This window comes from Eurypyga helias, unplaced genomic scaffold, assembly GCF_000690775.1.
Source record: "Eurypyga helias isolate BGI_N326 unplaced genomic scaffold, ASM69077v1 scaffold5958, whole genome shotgun sequence".
NCBI lineage: Eukaryota > Metazoa > Chordata > Aves > Eurypygiformes > Eurypygidae > Eurypyga > Eurypyga helias.
Genome location: NW_010269023.1, coordinates 100,055 through 119,307, shown reverse-complemented (window position 1 = coordinate 119,307; position 19,253 = coordinate 100,055). Strand labels below are relative to the sequence as shown.

Sequence of the window (19,253 nt, the reverse complement as noted above, 5' to 3'; positions counted from 1 at the left end):
GCAAAAAATTGAAACAGAAGAATACTTGTACATACACGTACCTGTATACACACATGGAAAAGTATACAGGAGCTACAGTGGGGGATTTACTTGAAAGTATACTGATTTCAATGTAAATACACCACTGAGTAACGGAGAGGTGATATCCTGAATATAGTGGAAGAAAAAATATACTTCACATAATCCTACAGTGTATGTCTTAGTAAGATTTCTAAAATTATTTTTAAAATCCCAATGTCCGTTTCATCAGGAAGCAAATGTCACTTCATATTATGGAAGAGTTTTTCTACATAATATCAGAATTTGAGATATATGACACCAAAATCTGAGCTATTACATCTCATTCAACTTTGCGTTTTTCAAATTCTGGATCAGGGAATGGATTGGAAGCCCCATGCCCATCACAACCACAGCAACAGCCACCAAATCTTTACAATTTGATTTCAAGAACTGCGATTTCCAAGTTCCGAATGTATCATTTCCCATGTTACTGTTAAAAAGAATTAAATCTTTAAAAGGAGAAGACGTGTGACAGAGAAATTCTGATTTCTGAGGCCTGCACTGACTTCATGTGAAATTGGTCCTAATGTAACTTCCACATATAATTTTCCTAATTATTCAAATGTTTCAGCATATATTTTAAATCAAACCACACACGTAAGATGGAATAGTAATGTTAGATTACATGTACTCTACATTTTTATTTCAGGTCTATTTCTTTTCATAAAATTTTGATGCAATTAAACAGCCCAGCTGTTAAAAAACCTGATGACATGTAAGGTCATAATGGATACTGAAGTTAATGCCAATCCAGTGCAATCTCTCTGTGTAAATGTTTTTGTTGGCATAAAAAGAGGCTCTGTGTCCATAACGGGGGAAAAGCATGGCAACTGTGGGCACAATGAAATACAGCTATAACAGCAGAATAAGAAGTGTTCTACTGCATAGAGGAACACTTATTTTATGTAGATTGGCTCATACTGCAGAAGTTTCTTATTGTCAATTGAGACAATTTTAAAGTGCAGGGGTAAAGAAAAAAATCAAAACAATTGATATGATTGAAATAAGTGACCTGCATGGAGGCAGGAAGGCTAGAGAAATTTATGTCACTATTTCAAATTTATTTTTATGCACATACTACAACCAGCTACCAGGTGACAAGCACTGAGACACCCACATAAAACAAATGCAGGTCCTGTGTCCGACGTGCAAACTTGCCTTAAGCCAGTGACTCTGTTTGAGTAGCATTCAAATTGATAGGAGAAGGGGCAATGGCTTTCAAATGAAAAAGGGTAGATTTAGTTAGATAGAAGGAAGAAATTCTTCACAGAGAGGGTGGTGAGGCACTGGAACAGGTTGCCCAGAGAAGCTGTGGATGCCCCATCCCTGGAAGTGTTCAAGGCCAGGCTGGATGAGGCTTTGAGCAACCTGGTCTAGTGCAAGGTGTCCCTGCCCATGGCAGGGGGGTTGGAACTAGATGGTCTTTAAGGTCCCTTCCAACCCAACCCATTCTATGATTCCATGATCCTATAAAAGACATGCCAAAACCAAGATGGGTGTGGAACAGGAGCTCTACAGCACCCTGCTCTTCCCCAGCCGGGTTTGGTGAGGGGCAGGCAGGTACAGCCCAAGCCGATCCCAAACATGGGCAGGATTTCAGACGCTGCAATCCTAGACTTGTACCTAGGACTTCTTCTTTAACCGATCTTAAGAGATTTGTTCAACATCTCCCCCCAGCAGGGAATAAGTTTGTTTTTCTAAAGGGATTTTCAATCTCCTAAACCGTGAATCCTAACCCTGCCTCCTTCCAGGGGTGATCAAGCAGAAAGCATCTTCCACCCTAATACATAGCTTTGGCAACACAAGCCCCAGTTCCTCTTCTGGCAGTGGTCCTTTCCCAGGCAGGGGTTGGAGAGAAAAAAACACCACCACATTTCATATTTTAAAGTAAATTCCACTCTATCTGTATGACTCCTCTCTCCTAAATATACGAGCAAAGCTAGCAACCTGATCTAGTTCAGGTATTTCTAAATATTGTGAGGCTTAGCATTACAGTACTAATTAACATTTTTTCCATATAGGAAATTATGATGTAAAGAAGCCCAATTTTTGGAAATGCTGATAGTTCGAGAGAACCAAATAAAAGTAATTGCTTTGAACCCAAGGCTTTCACTGATACTCATTTCCAAAAATCATATTCTGCACGTTTCAGAGAGGAGAAAAAAGAAGCAGTAAGCTGATTTGTGGTCAGAATAAAAACAAAGAAAAATTCACGGAAAAAAAAGTGAATATTTTCTGCCCAAAGCAACACTATTGCCATTGCGATTGTAAAAAGATATTTTTAAAATAATAATACGAAGAAATGATCATAATTGCAGAGGGAAAAAATTCACCACCCCTCCAAAACCCAAGATGCCTTCTAAATGATAAAATAAGAGCAATTTTATTATAGCAGTTGGTCTGAATCCTGTTCACCCTTGTTCCCAATTCCTTGAGGACTGACAGAGGACATAGAAAATGTTACATAGCTTTTCCCAAAGTAAAGGATGTCACTGTGCTGTAGCAAGGATGGAGACAAAACTGTTCCCAGAAATTCTTCAATACGTCTATATGTGACCCTTAATGGCCAGTCTTTAGTGGTTTGTAAGATCAGTGTTTTGGCAGACACTTTTTTCCAAATGTTCTGCAACGGCATCGGTCAGGGGCACGCTGACACCCCACAAATAGCTGTGAGCTAACAGAAGGCAACTGCGTCTGTCTAAGTTACCACTTGCAAATGGGTGTTCAGCTGGCCATATCTTCTTTACCTTTTACAGTGTCTGTCAGGAGTCAGGATCGTATATTAGTTTTTTTTTAGATTTGAGGCACTTAAAGGTCCACAGTGCATCACCAAGATATATAGGAATCCTTTGTCTGGATGTCCTACGGCAGTGAAAAAAGCCTCAAGCCCTTCCATGAACAATATTAAGCATTTCTTTTGTTCACTGAAGTAGCTTTAGCTTAAAAAACATTTGGACTAGGAGAAACTGTGTTTACAATACCATGTAAGCACTGTCTTCAGAAGATGACAGCAAATCAGATGCAACGTTGAGTTGGTTTGCTCTTATTGGCCTGAGGCTCCTTGTCAGCTTTACTGCTCTAGGGATAGAAAATAACAACGTGCATACAGAGAAGGCCGCTCTTTCAAGTAGCCTGGAAAAAACCATGTCATTTAGAAACTGAAAAACTCTAAGGATTGCTAAAGAAGTTAGCACCATCTATCCTCATCAAAGTTGTCAGGTGAAAGATCCTTAGGGTTTATAAAGCTGGAATAGAGAGAGGGAGAAAAGATCACTGGATCTATATTTGGGCTGTTCTTATTCCATTGCCATGTGATTGGAGAAGATGACATCCTAAAAAAAAAGGATACTGAAGGTATTTACGGGGCTATGATGACAAATGACAGAGATCAAAGCAAACTAAATGCATCTGCCTTCACCTCTTGGAAGCATTAAGAATGGGGATCAACCAAAAGTCTCAGAGGACTTCTATCAAGTCCTCTATTATATCAAAGGACCCTAAACCACAAATTAGATTGCTGAAACTGAGTAAATTGAAAGACTGCATGTGGCTGCACTTCTAAGACCAGTAAGTGCTACAGCAGCTCAGCCAGAAGCCAAATGGACACCTTCCAACATTTTTGAACATGAAGACACCTCCTTCCAAGCTGCATGAGAGAGAATGCAGCGGTTTTAAAATGCATCTAGAGACACAGAAGACTTTCTCAGCTTAATTTCCCCATATTTGGTACATTTTTGCTGAAAAGCTTCCATTTCTTTGAAAATACATTCTAACTGAGTTTCTTCCTGATTTGAGGTGAGGACCTTCGTCCTGCCAAGGAGAGAGAATTCCCTGGGGGAGCTGGGTCTCTAAACAACTAGGGAAACCTCCAGATGCTGTTTGACCTGCAGTTTTGGACTTTCGTAGCCATGGCTACACTCAGAACCCCCAGGGTAAGAAGCACCATGCTTTCTTACATTTCCTTTCTTACAAGGGGAAATGACATCTTATAATTAGCTTATTTCCCATCTGGGAGTTTGTCCTCCCTAATCTATTTCAGATGCAGGAGTAAAACTCAGCCAGACTTGTAACAGAAACATAGTTGATGTGGCTAGCCAAATCCCTAACACCAGAAATACGAGGGCTATTTGAATCCACCGCCCTGGATTCAATGGTCCCTGAAACAAGACCTAGGTCCCAAGAATTACTCAAGAATGACTTCTGGAAAGCTCCTATGCTTGGCTTAAAGTGTTAATGCAAATTGTTAGATGAGAAGACAGTTAAACTCCCATTTTTAATGCTGTCACTGCTGAGGACCTCCATCTACTCAAGGAACATGAGGGGATAAGAGGCAGGTAGGTGCCCAGGACCCTCCGTGGGTACCTCTTTCCAGCAGTGCACCTGACATCAGCCTTCTCGCATGGATGAGAGCCAGTGCACCTACTGCGCTAGAGAAAGTTATATTCCAGTACTCTTTTCCTGGCAGGAAACAAGGCAATGCAAGCAGCAGGATCTGCCAGTTCAGCCCTGCTTGTCGGTCTTCTCGGGAGGGAAGTGACCAGAGGCCTGTCCAGATTGAGCACTGGGGGAATCCCCCTTGATGATGTTTCCCATCCTAGATCATTTCCTTTTGCCAGCTGCTACAAATGATTCAGATGGGAAAGCGGAGTCAGGGGGATAATTTCCCTCTAAAATTGAATGCAGCCCTGAAACTGCAAGGAAAATCAGAAGGATATTTAACTGAGTTGTCAGTTTAAGAACTGAAATACAGTTTGACATTTACCAAGCAAGGTTTGTTGCATGGGAGGAACAGTGGAGCAGTTGTCACTGCAGTGACAAAAAAAAAAGAGAAGAGGGAAGTACAGTTCAGGCTTGAGCTCTGACATTTGCCCAAAGATCTGAAGTTAATAATTTATACAGGAAAGCCATTCACACACTAAACTACGAAAAAAAGAACCGTGAAGAGGGAACATCTAAAATAAGGCATGAGGCATAAATGAGAAGGGATGGTTAAGAGCAAAGACAGCTCACCAGAAACCCATGCTGAGGAAACCCAAGGCAAAATGTGACCTGTACTGAGCATCTTCAAATATCACAGGAAAGCCGTTACTTTCTTTTTCCTTCTAGTACATCAATTAAGACTTATTTTTCTGACTTGTGACCTCACAAGAGTGAAGAGAAGAGAGTCTCTTACCTTGAATGTCATCATTGAAAGTGCAATACTTGTTACGGTACTTATGCAGGAGGTGGAATGCATTAGCATTAGCAAAATCCTCAAACTGAATGAGGCAGTTCATGCCATACCTAGAAAGACAACAAATTGTGCATTACATTAAAAATAATACATAATTGTATATTAAAAAGCAATTAACATTGGCAGTCAGATTCTGAACACAAGTATAATACGATTTATGCGCCTATTACTACGTCTCTGTTGTAAACTGCATCATTACATTTACATAAATTATCTAGAAGGCATAATTAGACTACTAATAGCTTTACTAAGTTCTAAGTTAAGAATAAAAGATCAGGGGAAAAGGCCTTCATGTCTTCGCAGACAACCCAACAGAAGTCTTCGCTGAGCCATCAGCTAGTGGGGGGAAAAAAAAAAATCGGTCCCTTAAGTATGGTAGTAAAAAGGTAACACACTCAGAACACGGATTTTATTTTATTGCCATTATGCAGGTCAGCAGCGTGACGTGATTCACAATGCAATGCTCAGCCATTCTTCTTATAAAAGAGGTACTGATCAGAAAGAGTTCATTTAGACCAATGGTAAACATGTGAGAACCCTTTAAGGAACGAAACTGATAGCTGTCAAATTGAATCGAGTTACACTTGGCTATCATACACTAAAACTGGCACAGGTTGCCCAGAGAAGCTGTGGATGCCCCATCCCTGGAAGTGTTCAAGGCCAGGCTGGATGAGGCTTTGAGCAACCTGGTCTAGTGGAAGGTGTCCCTGCCCATGGCAGGGAGGTTAGAACTAGATGGTCTTTAAGGTCCCTGCCAACCCAAACCATTCTGTGATTCTATGATAAAACTTTGGGTACATGCAGAAACGAGGTCATCTACATTTCTTACATCTACTGTTTCACTGGACTGTCAAAACTGATCGTGTGATATGAATACTAGAAGTTTCTTAGAGAGTATGCTAAGAATCAATGTGATCATCCATTTCAATGTTTTCTCATCCCTAATGAAACAATCCAAATTGACATTTGAGATCTCTATATACTATATTTTGAAAATAGAGTAACCAGTGGCATCAGATGAACCATTTCTAACATTTAGCTGATAGACTGTCAGACAGAAGTCAGTTCAACAGCACGAGTAAGTAACTTTTGATGAACCTTGTAGCAACAGTTTCAAAGTTAATGTCAAGCACTCCATTCCTTGTAAATAATTCACTGTCTTACCTTGCTGTCTTGGACCCGCTGTGTGCCAAGGCTACGCTACCAACAGGCAGCCAGCAACGGCATAGGGAGGTGAATATGCTGACTTGAACAGGCATAAGGCACCTCAAATGCATCTAAAAATTATCGAAGAGAGGAACACAGGAGTTTGGGGTTCTTTTTAATGAGGAAACTCCAGACTCCTGGCACTGGACTCATATGACAATACCTAACAAGTAAAACACTGGCCTGGTGTGCCAAGAACATTTTCCCTAGAAGCAAAGTTAATAATAAGTTAAATTAACTGAGTATTACTACAATGCATCCTCCAGTCCTTCGATGCATTTCATAATAGTACTGCCTCTGGACTCCTTGCTTAGCATTCCCATATGGCATTTTAAAATGCTTTCTTAAAACAGAACCAGAAAAGGACCCACAAAACCCCTCAAAATAGCAAAGCCATTTCTAGACAAAAAACTGTGTAAAGACTCTATTCAGGCTCACAGCACACTGGCAACAGGGAAAAAACCCAAACCAAAACAATAACTTGAATACTGTCGATCTCATATGGGGCGGGGAGGGGGAAAGTAAACCATAAAAAGTGTAAAATATAACGTTAGTACTAGAACTGACTGTACAAATTTGGATCTGGAAATATCACATAAACATTATCCCACCCTGGAATAATATTACAAGAAGAGTTCTTTAAACTTAAATAAACCTAATGGCAATTTGCACAGACTAAGAAAGCATTTGATTAAAACTTTACAAAAATATTCCATTAAGGCGTTGCTTTGAAATGATTGCCACTAGGGTCTAACAGGGTGAGATCTCAAATGCACACGTCCTGCTGGAGCTAAAAGGAGGTTGTTCCTTATCTGCTAACAGCACAAATCCAAGTGAGACAGTCAAGCAGTTCCTGCTTCATCCAGAAAAACAGTACGTATGTATACTGAGCAGTTCAGTATAAATAATCCACTGTAATGTTAATTCAGATTTTCTTTAAACCATACATGTGTTTGGCAACCACGTTTAGCAAAGCCATCAGTATAAAAAAAAAAAAAAAAGAACAAAAATTCCTGTGACTAAATTAATTTCCATGGAAATCACATATTTACAGCATATTACAATTAGCCAAAACCACTGGGATTTCACTGGAAGGAATGGTAATCCCTGCTGAAAATAAATACATCTTCAGGTTTTACGGAAAAACCTGGATTTCTTCAGCAGCATAAGGATGGGCAACTGTTTAAAAGACAATTTGGCAAGTCGGTAATTCAGCACAGTAAATTGCAAGTTCAAGTAAGAAATCAGAGCTGCTTTTCAACAATTAATTTAAATTTCTAACCTGAATCACTCTCTGACATGAATTTCTGTGATTCCGTAAGGGTCCAGGAGCTGACAGTTGAATAATAACACGAAACTAATGAGATTAACATTCTGGAATCCTGGAGCTTGATTAGAAGTGTTTCTTGGATGTCATTAAGCCAACGTCTGTTTCTTTATTTTACCATATATAACATTCCATTTCCTCATCTGCATTTGATTTTTCTCCACTTTCTTACCCATTGCCCTTGTAGACATGCATAAAAATTCCCTGCAAATTATATTAAAACAGTGTCCCTGTAAAAAACACTCCTCCTATACTGGGCAAACTATCCACACTAATTCTCTGAGCAAGATATCATGGCTGTTTAATTAAAATGGAAAAAATGCAGGCAATCTAATCCTGGGCCTTGGAGATTTCTGTATTATAGCAGAAAAAATTCCAAGCAGCATTCTTATTCACTGCAAGTGTTATACATGTAACACAGGTAAAAACCTGAGACTTCAGTGCTGCCCATTAGCAGTCGTACCTCATAAGATTCATGCAGTTTGAGGTCTGTGTCCTCAAAAACGTCTAATCCAGTCTCCGGATCCCACGGATTTGGATCTAAATCCAGTCACTAGGTACCCACGATAGATAAGAAAATGATGCAGTGTTTCTCTGCTTTGAGTATTCCCATTCTCAACACCAGTAACAGATGAGGCATACAGATGAGGTAATACAAAATACTTAATCTCTGGCATTCCAGAAAATCCCCCTGCAATAACGAATTGGCTACAAAGGTGCCATGTGGTTCTGGAAGCAGTGACCGTACCAAAACAGCCATCAGTTCTTCTGTGACTTCCACATCTTACTATTGCAATCACAGCAGAAAGCTGAGCCAAAACCTAAAATGATATTCACAGCCAACACCTCAGTTCCACCTGTATCACTCTGCAATAACTTTCCACCCCTATCGCGCTCTGATGGATGGGGTTTAGGTTGTGGAAACGGTTGAAACAACCCTCAGGAAAGCAGGACATATCCTCTCTGCTCGCACCTCATGCCCTGTTCTCAGTTTGGAACAGCACCTCCTCATAGGTGAGTATGGTAGAAAAATGACTGCTGGATGAGAAGGGAACCAAGCACTTTGTCCACGTGCAGTTGTCGTATGCCATTGTGCCTTCCAAACCACTCAAATTCCAGCAACTGTGAGCTTACTGCAGCACTGTAATTCATATTGTCTCTCAGATATTAGGGAAGGAAAAAACAACACATACAGCTATCGTAAAACATGACCAGCTTAACATCTATCATCAATACTTCAAACAGATACAGCACGGATTGTCCCCACCGTTTTCCTCGGCTGACGCAGAGTGACACAGATAGGTCCAGAAGCAAGTAACTGAGATTTGCTACAAACAAAATCATCAGATTTAAAACCACCATTGAATGGTTGTGGTTGACTGTTACAGGGAGCATGTTAAAAGCAAAAGGCCTGCCATTGAGAGCCAGCAGCTCCAGGCAGGACAAGATTAGGAAACCAAGATCCTCAAACAATGAGCTGCCATGACAGAAAACACTGTATTTCTCAATATCTTAAAAGTAGTGGACTATATATCGTTAGAGTGTGAAATAAGGGTGTTAACCTGTGTACTGCTTATCTCAGTAGCTAAACCTGATCATCCTATACCTTAGGAGAATTTCACCTTCCTGTCTGAAATTTTAAGATACACACATCTAAAATGTAACCTAAAATCCTTTTAATTTGAACCTGTCACCAACAATCCAGGCACGGGTGCAAGCAGACACCGCATGCAGTTCCAGTGCTGCAAGTGTGAGTCACGTTACCCAACCGCACCTTACTGCTCGCCCAAAACAGAGACAGCGTTTCTCCAGCTATCGCTACCCAGGGATACAGAAGGGAGAAACACAGAACTAACACACATATGATTATTGACAGGTGGTAGAAATAAACCAAAGAGAGAACTTAGTGGGCATCATGTTCTTAACCAGAACATGTGAAGAAATGGCGGGTGTAGTCCTAGACTACCAAAACTAAGAGAATAAACAAAAATTTGGGAGAAATTCCTCCTCAGCATGCAACCATAACAAATGCCCTAGTGAATTCTGAACTGTTTTCTTGCTCTGGAAAACACTTCTCTGATAGCAATAGCTTGGCTTGAGTTGCCTGGCTAGGCCTGCTGGATTCTTGCAGGCAAGTGTTTTGTAGCTGTGAATTCCTCTCTTCTGCCTTTTTGGGACTTCACACTGTGGTAGCTGATTAAACACACATCACTCATCCCTAGAAAGTGATAATCCAGATCGCTGTTCCTGCCCATAAATCCTGTTTTGTCACCCATGTCTTTTTGTGTACTTGGATCCTAGTCTCCTGCATCAGGCTGTACAGGCAGTCTGAATCAGGATCCAACTGGACAGAAGTTCAAAGCCTTCTTTCCTTTTTCTGGTATGGACAGAAAATACAGACAAGATTGGTGGCAAGCACACAACATCAGATTTGTCATCAAGTATGGGAGGCAAACACTGGACAATGGATTAAAAAGAACTGTCCCACTGAATAATGTGTGGTTGCCAGAAAACACTGTTTCTAATACTTCTCCCAATTTACAACATATTTTGTGTGACAGCCTTAGCTTAGTTTTCCCCATTTATAAATTTATATTCAATTGTCTGTGACAGCAATGTTAATCTTTCAAATAATTCTACAGTTATATCTTTATGTAACAGGCTGGACAAAAATGTCCACAGCTCTTTAACCATCCCAAATATACAGTACTAGCATTTTGGCAACCCGACGCACTTAAGAACCTCAAACAGGGAAAACCCTCAAGAATCTAGTGGGAGCTATAAAAGTTTGGGCATGATTTTGAATTCAAACCATATGATCAGTTGTCGTGGTTTAACATGGTTTAAATCCATGCTTGCTTCTACAGCTAAGAAATTTTTCTGGAAATATATTTAGATCATTTGTTCTCACTGCCAGCCATTGTTTTGGAAACCTTCCTAAAGGAACAAGTGGTTGCTTTTTAGGTTTTTAAAGCTTCCAAAATCTTATTTGACTATTTTTTTTGTTGTTGTTCATGTGGGCCTGGAACTGAAAAAGCCTCAGAAACCATCAGAAGTGGTTGCTGACACCCATTCCTAAGAAGAAGCAAAACCAAAACGACAGCAACATTGGTGTCCTCTCCCTTGCCGCGTGCGTCATGCATCCGCTCTGACAGCCAGAACCATTTATAGTGCACCAGGACGATGTGGAAATCGCCTCCTTCCTCCCCGCTCCGAATGCTGCAAGTTTGTTCCCTTCCATATAGCCCGCTGCTTAAAACAGAGCTAAAGCATAATGGCCACAATCTTCCCTTTGTGCCAGGGCTTCCATGGCAGGATGCCTTCCCTCCTGACAGCCCTGACGGCCTGGATGCCTCCTCTTCCTGCTCTCCCCCAAACTACTTTTTAACTTCATCGTATAAAGCAACTAAACTGCTGCAGTGAGGTCATACATCAATCCTAGCACCTCTTCCAGTACAATTTTAAATTGCTGGTTAAATCCAGCCAAATCGACCGAGGGGGATAAGAGTTTTCCACAATAACTGCTACGCACGTGTCCTGTGGAAAAAGGTGACCAAGATGAGAAACCCTGCAGCGAGCACCCCAGCCACGCGGCCGCAGACGTTGCTACTCGCGCTGCCTGCCCAACAGCCTGATGTGCTACGGCTGCCCAGGACAGCCACCTGCCCAAGGTGTGCCCAGCTCTGGCCAGGCCTACAACGCAAATACCTCCCCAGAAGGGGCATCATTAAATTACAGATATTTTCACCGTCCTAAATGAGACCAGCAAGTCGGAGACAGGACAGGCTTCAGAGGAAAAGATTTTCTAAAGAACTTAACAGAAACTGTCAGCACCTCTACTTTCCACAGGAATGGTCCTATTTAAATTTCTTCCTCCCCTCCCCTTGCAGGCAACCATTGTTATTTTATCTACAGAAAGCATTTACTTTCTTAGGAGTATTTTCCATAGCCATTTTCTGTTTCCAAACCAATCCTTGCCGAGATGAGCTCAGTACAGATCCAAACTAGGCATGGGGGTAGGGGAGATGGCAGCATTTAGCACCCGCCCTAGTGCCAGCAGCAGATCCTGGCTTCATTCACATCCTCCTTAAGGAAATATAATTCTACACAAGTTTTTCATGATATTATTCCCTGGAAGGACCACAGTCCTATAACGTCTGCAGTGCAGCCCTTCTTTGCAGCAATGCTTCTAACACTCCTCTGCTTGCTCTTCCCTTTTCCATGGTGTTCATTTCCAAGGCCCTTCTGTCTCATGAGTTGTGGGAAGAATGGGCAAAAGATGGCTCATAATTTCCGTAATTTTTTCCCTCCAGCCAACAGCACTGCTACGTGTGTGGACTTTGCAGGCCTTGGGAATAGCAAGGCTTAGGAGCAGAGTGGTGCTGAATTACGAAGGTCTCATGGTTGATGGTTCTAGAAGTTGTTGCTCGTAAGTAGAGAAGCAAACTCGGATTCTTTGTCCACTGCCAGGCACTGTTTACATAAAGGGCTTCTCTTATGAAAATAAATAAATAAATAACCAAATTGAAAGGTTTTGTGTTATACTAATATATACAACTACTACAAGAAAAAGATGGTCTGGTTTTTTTTAATTTTTCATCAGCTTGGTTGCACCACACTCTGTAGCACGGACCACTTGGTCTTTGAACTGAGGTCTTAGAAGTCCATCCTACTGAAACATTAAGTTGAAAACATTTCTAAACATACTCTAAATTTTCGTGCATTTTCAAAGTTACTAGAGAACCTGAACTAGATTTTTATTACTTTAATAGCTGACTGATCTATCAGATGCCTCAGGGCTGTAAAATATAGAGGCTGTGAAAGAATTAACTGTAAGTTATCATTGTTGTAAGGATTCGCTTCCTTTGCAAAAATATTTGTATTTTATTTTGGATTTAGATATTTTTGTCTACAGTACTTCACACAACAATGTTGTCAGGAACCGGGCTTGACCATAACCGACTTTTCCAGTGCGCATGCATAGAGTCTTGTAACAGAAATACGAAGGGTGGTATGAATGGAAATGCGTGCACTACTGGAAGCAGCAGCAAAACAAAGGTGAAAGCAGTGGTACACAGGGATAACAAAGGGCAAAAGTGACTTCGGGAAAATTAAAAATGTCTCATTTAAATCAAGACGAGCAGTCCTGAGCTCTGGTAAGGCCACAGCACAGCCAACTCTTGGACCAGGACCCTGCACCTCGACAAGAGCATTAGAGCAATAATAGCAATTCACTATCGCAGCACATCACATGCACCACGCCTTATCCTATGGGAACAGCAGGAAGCAATTCAACAAAAGACCTGCATAAAATCAAGTTTATCACCACTTATCACCAGGAGTCCAGGAAAAGCACCGAGGACTTGACAGCCAGAGCCCTTTTGCCTCCAGCGTGGCACATGAGCAATCCTGGCCAGAGCAGTGAACTCCTTCATCCTCATCCTTTGAGTACGCAGGTGTGAGACTGACCGGGTAAAATCAACTTGTTCAGGGATTTTGTAACGTAAACCTCCCTCTCTTCTATAAGATCTTGCACCGAGTGCTGTCAAATTAATTTCCTACAGTACTCTGGTCAAGTTGCCTCCTCTCCGTAGCAGGAAGGTGGCTGGATGACATGGTACTGAGATACAGTATAATGAACATCATACAAATAAACTATACTTTGGAAATTTCACAAAATCAGACATGAGCCAAACTCTCAGTTCTTGTCACACACAAACATCAGTACCAGCAGACTAGACCACTGCCATGGTGGCAGTTTTACCATGCAAACTTCCACAAACACAGAAGTATGTGGGCTTGGCTAATCCTCAAGATAAAAGTGAGGAGGAAGAAAACTATATTATAAAGTTTGGTAGTTTTCCATCTTTAAAAAAAGTTCCATGTGGATTTGAAGTAAACAGCAAATTAAATTACTGTGACATTTTTTCGTGAATTTGCATTGGTTCATTTGTTACCTGATGCTGATCCCACCTAAGCCAAAAGTATAACTGTAGCTCTTCTAGCCATTCTACAGCTTTTTCCAGTGTTACTACTTAGCTGCTTTAACTGTGACTTAGACTTAGACCAAAGAACAATCTCACATTACCTTCAGTTTCATATTCACCTAAAAGAGGTGAGTGCAGATTTGAGAGAGATGATCTGAGAGGTTTGGTGGGGGCTTTTTTCCCGCCTCTTCAATTCTCCTGTAGCAACCTGGCCAAGTGACATTTCGGCTGTGGGGGGGAAGGGTACTGAACAGATGGATTGGTCAAGTGTCTGAGCTGGCTAAATCAGAAAAACACAGAACAAAGAACAAAATCCATCTCAGCTGGATTCCTTATGAACCTTCAGCTATAGCTAAAGGTGTGTGTCACGTCCTGCCCTCCCAAATATAGAGTGGTCCTCAGGAAGCCCTTCAAGCTTACTTTTTAATTTTAATTATGTGGCTTTACACTAAACCAAAAAGTAACTGTTGTTACCAAAAAAAGAGCATATAAAATACATAATACTGTATGACAAGTCACTCTACACAGCTTGAATAATTCAAATCTGGTTTCAAATGGGTGTTTCCTGCTCCTTTCATGACTGCAATCTTTAAATGTGTGTTCAAAAGTCAATGACCATTACTGCCTGTTTTAGATTATCAGGAATTTTACTTTGCCAAGAAAAGCATCAGAAAGCCACAGTTTTGAGGTTTTCTCTGTGTTGGCACACACCTGCACACTATACAAGTAAGATTTTTAATGTTCTATATTTTGACAAAAGTAATCAGAAAGCAGTAAGTACAGCAGCCCTTGAACAGTGCTCCACAAGAGCACAGGGCTGTCACAGGGAAGCCCTCTACAGATCTTCTAGGATGAAAGATACATTCATAATTGCTGTGATTAGTGGAACCATCTATTCCAAGAAGCCCGAGTTCCTAAATCTGGACACGAAATGTTTCTCTGGGCAAGTTCTCAGATTTCTGTATTAAAACGAGAGCTGCACTTGGAAAAGGTAAAAGTTCCCATTCGACTGCAGAAATTTGATTTGCACTGACTGTGTGTATTTAAGGTGGCATTTTGCTTATACAAGCTGCATCTTATTTTCTTGAGAATGAACCTTCATATCTTCGCTGCCCAGACACTAGTTTTCCCCATTTTCCAAAAAGGGGGGATGGTTTGCAGTAAAGCAATAAAAATAAAAGCAGATCCTTAGATGGTAATTCTACACCAGAAATTTTCATAATTTTTAAATTGTATCTATTTAACTGTTTCTAATAGCATTTAAAAATACTACTTCAATAAAGGCTAATTTATTAGGGTATTTACTTGTAAGAATTCCAGCTTGGGTCAACAGGATTATCCCCTGGCTTTAATTTAAGTGCGTGCTTTGATGCCTTACTGAATCAGACCTGAGTGATTCACAGCACATGCAATATGTTTTTGGAAAAGATGTTGTATCTTTTGCCAGATCCTAAGGATTACTAAGTAGTTTTAGGAGGTTAAAACAAGATGCCTGCATTTGCTTGCATATTTGATTATATTTATATGAGTTTATAGATGTTTTCCCTAAAACGAAAGATGCAATTTGGATAGCCAAATTAGTACAAAGACTGGGGCAGCACATCTGCTCTTTCCCCCTGCTACTTAAGACATAATGAACAGATGGATATCTCACTTCCACCAGACAGCCTTCACCTTGACTGTTAAAAGGCAAAGAAGTAATGACCTTTCAGAAAGGTCAAACAGAGGTTGGTAACAGGAATAAAGTATTTCCAACAGATTAAATACAGTCCATAATCTTTGTACTGTTTGATCATTTATTAAACACACCTCTCTCCCCCCAGATTCTTGATGGTGTTTTTAAGGCATTAAAATATCTTACACACCTGCAACACAAACTACACTGGAGAAAGGAAGCATATTGGAGGCTACACCAAAGAGAATGAAGAATTTAAGGAAGAAGGAACCAGCTATTCTCAAACCATTATTTAGACAGCATGCCACTTGACTTGAGGAACTGTGAATACTACAACTGAGTATCACAGGATGGTTGCAACTGGTCGGCACCTCTGGAGATCATCTCATCCATCCCCTGCTCAAGCAGGGCCAGCTAAAGCAGGCTGTGCAGGACCATGTCCAGCTGCATTTTGGGTATCTTAAGGAACGGAGACCCTACAACCTCTCTGGGCAACCTGTGGCAGTGCTCTGTCACCCTCACAGTAAAATGCTCTTTTCTTAAGCTTAAACTTCTCTTACATTTACGCACAAAGTTTGTGTCTATCTTCTCTGGTCCTCTCTTATAAACAGTTTGCCTCTGTCTTCTTTACACCCTCCCTTCCAATATTTGTACACGCTAATGAGATCTCCCTGAGCTGCTTTTTCTCAGGGCTTAACAGTCCAGCTCTTAGTCTCTCCTCACAGGAGAGATGCTCTAGTCCATCATCTTGGTGGCCCTTCGCTAGTCACTCTCCAGTATGTCTCTCCTCTACTGCGGAGGCCAGAACTGGATACAGCTCTTCAGGTGGATATGGATGGTAACTAACCATATAATGTGTAATATTAATTAGTTGACACAATACAAAGACCTATTTCTTCTCCAATTAGGCAAGACAAAGTTTGCAGTGTGACAAATAATTTATGTGTAAACAATGAGACTTAACGAAAATGCGGATAGGATAGGATTTGGCTAGTTTATCAGTACCAAACCCACTTCCATTTACATTAATGTGTTTAGAACTAGATCCAGGTGATCTGTACTATAATTATGAAGGAAGCCCTTTATTGTACATAAAAACAGTAACTCCATTGGGCCTAGATGTGGTGCCTGTCTTTACTCAACATCACTAACTGAAGCAGGGGAGAAGGGGTTTCTTCTGCATACATACAAGCCAGAACAATTAAATTTCTAAAGAATTCTTCAGATTTCCCCACTTCTGGATTACAACTTCACTGGCTCTCTATATGATACACTAACTGTGAGGGGTTGAGTGCTTTAAAATCTTACAAATGCCTTGAGCTGGAGGTACCTGACATGTCATGGGGTTGGATCTGAAGAATAGACTTCCTTCTTCCATAATGGTTCCACAGCGAACACGGCATTTGCAGTCTAATCTCAATTACGTATGAAACCTCGAACTGGAACCACCTGTGCTTCACAATGGTGGTATTATTCCACTGTGTAGAAAAGATTCACCTTTATTACATTTATTCCAGGATCAACTTCAATTGTGAACTGCCAAGATCACATAAAATCCTGGTACTTCAGGAAGGATATTTAAGAAGCCATTTGGGACTACATATTCTCACGGCCCTTGATGGTAAACTGGTTCTTCAAGTCTCTCTTCTTATTTCCCCAAGAGTAGGAGAAAGTAGGTTGCAAAGGGTTTTTTTCTCTTTTTATTGGTTTTACAATTACTGATTTTAATGTCAAGTTTCTACAGTTAAAAACATGAAAAAATGCAGTCCACCTTGGACGCATCAGAGATTTTTTCCAAAATAGATAATAGCATTATTGATCATCATTTACCTGTGTGAAAATTATTTCACACACCTAACAGGCTAGCATGGCATATTCCTTAAGTCAATCCCTATTTTCCTTAAGCATTTCTTAGTGTGAAGGGAAGCATATAGCAGAAATTTATTTTGAGCATCCAGGAAGGAGAGCTGGGATTTCTCAGTGCCCCAGAAACCACTGAGTTCTGTAATATGTCTCACCACAGCCACTGGTAGCCAATATATTCTAGCAATGACAATTTATGCTAGAAACTGCTTTTAGTATGCAGCCATATCATAACTGGGGAAGTACCAAAAAAAGCTGAAAACTAATTTGGAATCCCTTCAGTCAAAACCAATACTGCCAACTCATGAGAAGAGGATCAGGCATACGGAATCATTTTCCTAGATAAGTAAATGCATGGGCTGAGATCTAAGTGACATTTCAGTAGGAGACGATGGATGAGGGTTGAAAGGTGTCACATCTCGTCTCAAGCACACTGGGACAGAATTGCATCTTACACCTGGGGCACTGTGGAATAAATGTCCTTGCAACCATACACAGAGAAAGTCAGCAGTACCTTCAGATGCTAGTTGTGGTTGTATGGACTTCTGTATTTTGGACAGAAATATGGCAGCCTGGTCTCTTGTGACACACTTCCCTTCTGAGGTCAGTCTACACGATGACTACTTAACAGAATATCCTCTTGGAGCCTTATAAAGAGAAGCAACCTCAGCTTTTAGGCATCCCCCTTAGAGGAAATGCTGAAGGACCAAATCAGAGGAAACTGGCAGAATCAGTCTGTGGCTTACCAGTTTCCCCAATATGCAGGTCAAGAGTGTGAAAGACTAGAGCCAAGAAACATGGGACTCAAGACTATTCCTAATAAAATCAGTAAGTTGTATGTCCTTGAGCACACTGTACTTTACAGGCTTTCTGATCCTAACGAGGAAGGGATGATGATCAATTCCAGGCAACTCTTCAGTTCCACTCTGACTCAAAAGAGAAAGAAAGAAGCACAGAACTTCTGTTGCATTAGCATCAAGATGGTTTATGGGTTTTATGCCCAGCACTGTGTTAGAAAACAAAGTCTGCCCGGACGAAAACTGAACTTATCCTGTGTGATTAAAAATTCTTCATGCTGTGATGATGCAGTTTCAGCCACTACCCTGGCCAAAGATTTTTTACATACAAAGAAATAACCTTGACATTTATGATTGCCTGAAGTCAATCTCAATGTTTCTAGGGATGGCATTACGCCGGAAAACATTAGATCAGTGTTCCACAACTCTTTTGTAGTCTAAATCTCATGTCGGATACAGGCATCCAACTTCCAATTTCTCTTTTGGCTCTTTTCCAACAACACCATCTACACGGGCTCTAGGATGTTTTTCCTGCAATATATATCTTTAGCATTTGATCTTTTTTCCATTCCACTCTATAGGCATTCTTAGGATCATTCAGACAATTAAACTATATGACTAAATCTCTACCCTCCATTACATACAATCTAAATATCATGGCAAGACACATCTGGGGGCAACTAAATGAAAGGAGATGGGGAGGAATAGGAAGAGAAAGCAGCATTTATCCCTCCGGTGAGCCCTATAGTAATTCATAAGTAAACACAATGTTATTCAATATTTTTATAATAACAACAACTTGGGGGGAAAAAAATCATTACTAATAAAGTTTATCCATGACACAAAGATTGGGACTGTCATAAATTATGAAGTAGGGTGCTCTCTTGTAAGCTGGGCAAAGACAGAGAAATATATTTACTTTAACTATAAACTTATAAAGCCAAGACGAACAGTGAAGAACTATCTTCAGGAAAGATATATTTCAAAGAAAGCTGTAGGTTATGGACATATAATACTGCTCAGCAAATATCACAACTAAACTGCCCAATGTACATAAGGGCTGTACACATAAGGGATTATCCATCCAATATTGATGGAGTAAACT

At 40.6% G+C, this 19,253-nt stretch overlaps 1 protein-coding gene across 1 annotated transcript in view; it reads right to left on the bottom strand.

The window, feature by feature from the left end:
- Window positions 1–333: 333 nt before the first annotated feature.
- The window catches only part of LOC104514319 (NADP-dependent malic enzyme-like), a 105,409-nt gene continuing 86,489 nt past the window's right edge, over window positions 334–19,253 (bottom strand). The window contains exons 6-7 of the mRNA XM_010157961.1: window positions 5,234–5,343; window positions 334–509 (exon numbers count right to left, since the gene is read on the bottom strand). Coding sequence (XP_010156263.1) covers window positions 334–509; window positions 5,234–5,343 — 286 coding nt within the window. The remainder of the gene's footprint in view (window positions 510–5,233; window positions 5,344–19,253) is intronic.